Source organism: Equus asinus, chromosome X, assembly GCF_041296235.1.
Source record: "Equus asinus isolate D_3611 breed Donkey chromosome X, EquAss-T2T_v2, whole genome shotgun sequence".
Lineage (NCBI taxonomy): Eukaryota > Metazoa > Chordata > Mammalia > Perissodactyla > Equidae > Equus > Equus asinus.
The window spans coordinates 37,361,292-37,368,026 of NC_091820.1; the positions used below are offsets into that span (position 1 = coordinate 37,361,292).

A 6,735-nucleotide genomic window follows, 5' to 3' on the forward strand; every position below is an offset into this window, starting at 1 on the left:
GCGCACACACACACACAAAGTATGTGTGAAACGTAAAAGAACCACAGCGCGTACACACGTGTACACACACACACGCACAGCTCCCCCCCAAGGGCTGGGTGAGCAGTTAAGGCACCTTTAAAAGAAAACCCACGTGGCTTTGGCTTTCCGAAATATGTTACAGCGCTACCAGAAGCGATTTTCAAAGCATCTGAAAAACGTGCAAATTGAAAACAGTGCCTGGCAACTGAGGCGGTCTGCAAGCGTGATTCAGAGGTCTGCCAAGGAAACAAAAGAAGCCTCCCTCCGCCCCGAAGACCGCACAAGGCACAGGGGTGCTCCGGCCACTATTTATTCTAAGGGAGGCGGAAAGCAGAAGTCTGTGCAGGAGCCGTACATACTAGGGATCGCTCTCTGGCGGGGACGGGGCCACGGAGTTTCCATTGGTTGGGGAACCGCCCAGCTTTAGTTTTTCCAGATATTCGGCATGCACGGGCTTGTGGCACTGGAGAACCTTGATCGCATCTTCGATTTTGAACCACTCTCGCTTCCTCCCAATGCTAACCGAATCTTCCCAATCCTCCAGAATCTCAGTGACAGTCAGTACATACACGTACGTTCGGTGCTTGCGATCTTGGTTCTGTTCGAAAATGCCCAGGAGCCGGCCTAACTTCCCCTTGACTCCCGCCTCTTCGTACACCTCTCGGACTGCCGCGCCGCCCGGCTCCTCCTCGGGCTCCATGCCCCCGCCCGGCACGATCCAGCGGTCCGGGTACCGACTGCTGCTCACTAACAGCACCTCGTCCTCGCGCTCGCTCCGGAAGCACAGGCACGCCGCCCGCTTCTTGAACCCCTCCGGGTCGTAGGTCCGCGTCTGGTTCGGCTTGCACTTCATCCTCGAGGCCGCCTGCTCCCGCCGCTCGCTGCTGCTCTGGCCGCCGCCGCCCGAGGTGCCGGGAGAGGAAGGGCCGAGGGCGAGGGGCGGGGAGAGAGAGGCGCCTCAGCCGGGGAGCCCCAGGAGCCTAGGGGAAGATGAGGCGGGGGCGGGGGCGGGCGAGGTACGTCAGTCAGTCCGTCCCTCGCGCGGCGGAGGGTCCCGAGCGCAGACGCCCGAAGGGAGGAGGTGGCGCTGCCGCCGCCGCCGCCGCCGCCGGGGAGCCCGCCACTCTGCACACAGCCCACCCGCGGCCCCCTCAGCAGGTAGGGCGCGCGCCTCCCTCCCTGCTCAGCCGCCCGGGCAGGGGTTGAGCGAGGTGAGGCGCGTTCGCGTCTCCATTCGCGTGCGCGTTCACGTTGGCGGGCGAGGGGCGGGGGCGGGGGCGGGGGCGGGGGTCTCGCGGCTCCCGCAGCGCGCAGCGCCTGGGGCCCACTGCGCAGGCGCCCCGCGCGCCTCAGGCTGGGAATCTCCTTCCCCCAGGGTTCAATTCACCGCATTGTGCCTTGGGCCCAGGTTCTTTCCACGTGTGCCTTAGAGCTGAACGTGGCTGTGGCGTGGCCGGACGTTTCTCCTCACCCCACCAGGTTGCAGGAAACACACACACACGCGCAGTCCTTTTACACGCAGTAAGATCAAGGGCATCGTCATCACCATCGCCCACGATGAATAGGACCGGCTTATTTAGAGCAAGGCCCCAGTTTTGTCAAAAGGATCCTCGGTATTCTTGGCAAAACAGGACCTAATCTCTGCTGAGTCATGTCATACACTTTTCTTTCCTCAACAGGTTCTTCACCTTGCCAGGCATCTTGGCACAGCCCGTTGCTTAACACTTGTCTTGAGCCCCTCTTGACATCTTACCTAACTTCTGTTCCTCAGTTTCCTCATCAGTAAACTCCTTGCCTTACTTGGTTCAGCCCTTTGCACTTTGAGCCATATTCGCCCAACAACTGGAGAACCCCCCCGAGTAGTGTTTGATTAAATCCCGAGAACCTCGATCCTCCGCACACTCCGCCCTTCTCTCTTTCTCGTTGATAAGTACCGGTTGGGGTTTTGGAAGACACGCCTGTGGAAATCTCTTCATGTTTTACATTTTGGTTTTTGGAAGGCCCCTGGCGTGGGACGGGGACTCCAGCAAGGCCACTTGGTGCTCTCTCACCTCTCTGGTCATCCTGTCCTCTTGGCCAAGAAGTGGCCCCCCACAGCCAAAAATCTAACAACTTCAAGCCTTCCCTCTCCTTCTATATTTTTCCTTGTATATTGTTTCCCTGCTCTAACAGTAGCCTTATGGAGAAGACCTCTGATGTCTCCTAACTTTTGCCCTATTGCAGCTTAGGCATCTTTGTCTCTGTCTTCCCCACAGACCCTCTGGCTGGCATCAGCCAAGCAGGATTATGAAAACTCACTTTTCTGGTGAAATAACCCCTTCATCGAGGGGAAATTGAATCTGAAAGGTAAGTGGAAAGGAGTCATGAAACTTACAGTCCAGTTTTTAAATAACAAGGTAGTTCAGCTTCCCAAGGGTCTGCTCCCCTCCATTTATACCCAAAATAGCTCGTAAAAATGATCCTGTTCCCGGTGGCAACACAGCTGCAATATCTAGAGCATAACATGACATACAGGTACGGGTGGTATACGAAGAAAATGGCAAGACGGAGGCGTAATGAGAAGGACTGCAACCAGTAGAGACACTACCGCAACTGATCGTCTGTTAACGATATATGGACGATCAAGGAACATTTGAAGGAGGACGACAGCTCATGATTCAAAACGAACTAGGAAAATAGATGTCAGCTAGCTGTATTCCTCGGTGGGTCCCTACGCACACATACACAGATAGTGTTTGACAACTAGGAAAAAATCCATTACAGTCAGGATCTACGCAAATATACCTATTATCACCAATATTCTTAAATATCGTTTTAGACATTCTTTCCAGTATAATGAGATTGTAAAGAGAAAAGATCTGTCATTTTGGTAAAGAAGACGAAATTGTCATTATTGGCAGATGATATGAATATGTTCTTGGGAAACACCTAAGAAACGATATAAAAATGAATTCCTTTAAGTGGCAGAATGAAATGTTGATATTTGAAATACCAAGAGCTTCCATGTATGCCAGCAGTAATCATGTAAAAAATAGGATGGGGAAATGATGACATTCACAGTAGCACTATCAGCCACCACAAAATAAATAAAGTAGCAAGGGATCCTAAAAACATATGGTTAGGACAGTGTAGTAGAAAATGATAAAACTTGTACTCAGCTTTGAAAGATGATTCGAATAAACCAAGAGGAACTCTCGCAAAGCTGGGGATTTGGCTGGTGTCTGGGGGGAAGGGTTGCCCAACTAGGCCCCCGCCACGTCACAAGTCTGCTTTACGGTTACCAGGTACTATCTCCTTGTCTCGGTAGAGCTGCCGTTTTCTGGTCTATGCCATCACTTCTACATCACATTATGCCTCTGCAATATGCGTCTGCTTGGGGCGCATTTGTTGGAAGGGAGAGCAATAGCAGCACTATAATCAGGAAAGATGTACAGGCTGGATTCCCACTGGCAAAGTCATAGCGTGTTTCGGGATAAGACATCCACAACTTACAAGTTTAGTACAATGCCGAGAAAAATTTCAAATTAGTTTTTTTTCCCCCAGAATTTCATAAAATAATTTTATTATTCACCTGTTAGACCCATAGAGCAAGATAGTTATGACTTCTTCTAAAGAAGAGTCAGAATCATTTTTGAGAGACTGGCATTCCACTGTCTGGTTTATCCATAGGTAAATATTTCTGTGGTGATGAACAAGGTTATTTCGTAAACCAGCGTAGTGGTAGAGTCTTACAGTAACAACTGCCATTTGTGCAGGCCTGTATCTCCTCCCCCATTGTCCTTGGCCTTGGCGATGGAACTTGCTTTGTCCCATGGGACTAGTAGCAAGTGTGAAGCAAGCAGAGAATTAAAAAGTACTTGCACACTGGGGTTTGCACTCTCTCGCCGCTCTTGAAACAAGGTGACGACAATGTGCTGAGGCCCTGGCTAGGTGGATGATGAGAGACGCTGGCCCATGCATCCCTTTCATCCCAGCTGACAGTGAACCCATTGCCAGAAAGGTGGGTAAGACCATCCTAGACCACCTGGCTCCCAGCAGAGCCACCTAGCTGACAAGGCTCTGACCACAGTTGCACAAGCAAGCCTTCTTATGCATAAGGACCACTCAGCTGAGCCTGGCTGAAACTGCTGACCTGCAGAATTGTGAGCAACAGAATTGGTTGTTGTTTAAAGTCACTCAATTTGAGGGTTGTCTGTTATGCATCAAAAGCTAGCTGACACAACCGTTAACTGCCATGCACCAAAATCCAACCAAAAATAAGGGAGAGAAGAAACATTTTCCGTAGTAGAAATTGAACCTCTGCTTGAAGAGGTTGACAGTGACCTTTCCCTTGATCGGAAGGAAAGGGATGAGGTCAAGGCATGGAATACTTGTGGAGCACAGTCTCTGTGCCAGGCCCTGTGTTGAGCCCTGTAGCCTATGTTCTCGACAGCCCATTATATCTTGAGCGGGCGGTTATTATTCCCATCTCCATGGTCGTGGCACCTAGAGCTGCCACTTTGGGGACTAACTTTTAAGGGGAGTACGATTCTAAGAGAGAGGAGCTCTCCAGAACAGCTGTTACCTCGGATAGAGAATGCTACAGACCTTCTCAGAGCCTGATAGAATTCACAGCTGAACCCAGCTTTCAGGAGAGTGACCACAACATATCTGAGAAGATTTCAAGGTACGTTAAAGGGAAACAGAGTCAGGGGAAGTGATCTTAGTAGTAGTCAACGAGACCAAAAAAAGGTGTTTTATAAACCAAATGCCCTGGAATATAAATCTGGCTCCCTCAGTAGCTATGCAGCCTTAAGTAAGTAAGTTTCTTTGACTTTGATATTTCTTATCTGTAAAATGGGGGTAATAAAATCACCTACCTCATTAACCTCGCCTCTCGCGAAAAAGGCTTTCCTGACCATGTGTACTCACTCACCCCTTACACTGGGATTAAATTACCCTCCTTTCTTGTCGCAGGCTCCCTTGACTTTAATTCTGTCATTGCTCTAATCAAGGAGCTCTGTCATGATCTGTCTGCGTGTTTGTAAGGAATTTAAAGGCTGGGAGCCAGCCCGAAACATACCTGTTCCCCCTGAGTCAGCACAGTGCCTGGAACTTGGTGTCCAGCAGGGATTCAAAATACAGCGACTGAATGCAAGACTGTGACAGAAGCTACATGGATCAAAAAGGACAGTTATTATTATACCTAATTGTTTATTAGAGGTTCAAAATGAAAGAGGAGCGAACATAGGCAGCTCCATACATGTCTTTGCACTTGGGGAGGTTGAGTGGGTTGTGTCTTTCGAACCACTCTCCATAGGTTCCCAAATTCCTTGTTTCTTCGTGTACCGTGGACACTGATTTTCTCGCAGCCACAGAATTGGCTTCACGGAGGGGCTGTGCTAAGTGAGTCAGGGAAAACTTCTCAAAAGCAAAGCGACTGGAACAAAAAATGCCTCCCCAGTTTTTCATTCGATTAATTGATAGATCACGGGATGAATACAGGACTTCTAATTGCGTGATTTTTGTGAGTAATGGCACGGGTGTGCACAGAGTTGAGGGTGTGAACACAAAGATTGATGGATGTCAAGTCCAGGTGAGTGCTTCCACTCTCTCAAAGAGGCAGCACTCCTTGATTTCTCCTGCTTCATTGGTCACGACCTCTAGCTCCCTGACTGCTGTGTACCTCCCTTTCACTGATCCTGTCCCCATACAGACTTCTCATTCAGCACCGAAACCCGTCCTAGTGCTCCTCTGTTCCTGCGACAGAGTCAAATGCTAAATCCTCACACAGGTCTACGAGGCCCTGGGAGGTCAGGGCCCTGTTTGCTCTTTGACTTACCCTTAGGCTCTCCCCTCAGTCACTCCTCTCTGGCTCTGCTGGACTCTGGGCGCTTTCTGCATTATGTCAGCCAGGCTCCCTCCTCAGGGCCTTTGCTGTAGCTATTCCCTCCACCTGGGATGCTCCCTACCCTGGCTGACTTCCTCACTTCCATCAAGGCTTGGCTCAGTTCTGGGCTTCTCAATGAGGTCTACCCAGGCCACCGTATTTTCTATTGCTGAGTGCACTCATCTTTTCCACCACCCCATATTCCTGATCCCCCCTTACCTCAGCCTAAATTGTCTCTTTGTTAGAGCACTTATCACCTAACAGATTATGTTATTTACTGTGTCGTTGTGTTTATTGCTTATCTCTCTCCTCCCCCATAGCTCCTGCTTGGACATAAACTTCTTGATGTTAGGGATCTTTGTCTCTTGCTCAATGGTTTCTCACAAGCAGCCCTGAACTTTGCCGAGCACACATTATAGTCATCCAGACCATATCTGTTGATGTAATGAACGTGCCTGTCTCCTTTGCTACATTGAGACACCCTTGAGGGCAAGGGCCGTGTTTCACTGGTCTTTGTCAATCCACCAGCCAGCACACTTTCTGATACAACTGGAAAGACACCACTGAATATTTGAATATTTGTCGAATTAATTAATTAGTTAATTGATTAATTAATCTTTCGAAAGTGACCCTAATAGGGAAAACATTCTGTTTCCAAACCACAGTTCTTCCAGTAGGTGCCATCTGGGTCAGCACCATGCATGTATCAGCTTCCATGCAAACTCTGTTAGTCGGCTGCGAGACAGCTGAGGGCCAGAGGTCTGACTCATTTTTGGCGAATCCCTCATAGGGCTGGCACAGTTTTTACTACACAGCATGACTTAGGGTGGTGTTTCCAGATCTCG

The 6,735-nt window shown here is 49.7% G+C and overlaps 1 protein-coding gene across 1 annotated transcript; it reads right to left on the reverse strand.

Annotated features, from left to right (window-relative positions):
• Positions 1 to 315: 315 nt before the first annotated feature.
• LOC106841503 (diphosphoinositol polyphosphate phosphohydrolase 3-beta) lies at positions 316 to 1,484 on the reverse strand. Its single transcript, XM_070502796.1, has one exon. The coding sequence runs from the start codon at positions 872 to 874 to the stop codon at positions 380 to 382; it is 495 nt and encodes a 164-aa protein (XP_070358897.1). The 5' UTR covers positions 875 to 1,484; the 3' UTR covers positions 316 to 379.
• Positions 1,485 to 6,735: the final 5,251 nt, after the last annotated feature.

What these genes read in the sequence shown, in the direction of transcription:
- LOC106841503 (XM_070502796.1), bottom strand. Translation starts at nt 874, where the DNA reads ATGAAGTGCAAGCCGAACCAGACGCGGACCTACGACCCGGAGGGGTTC.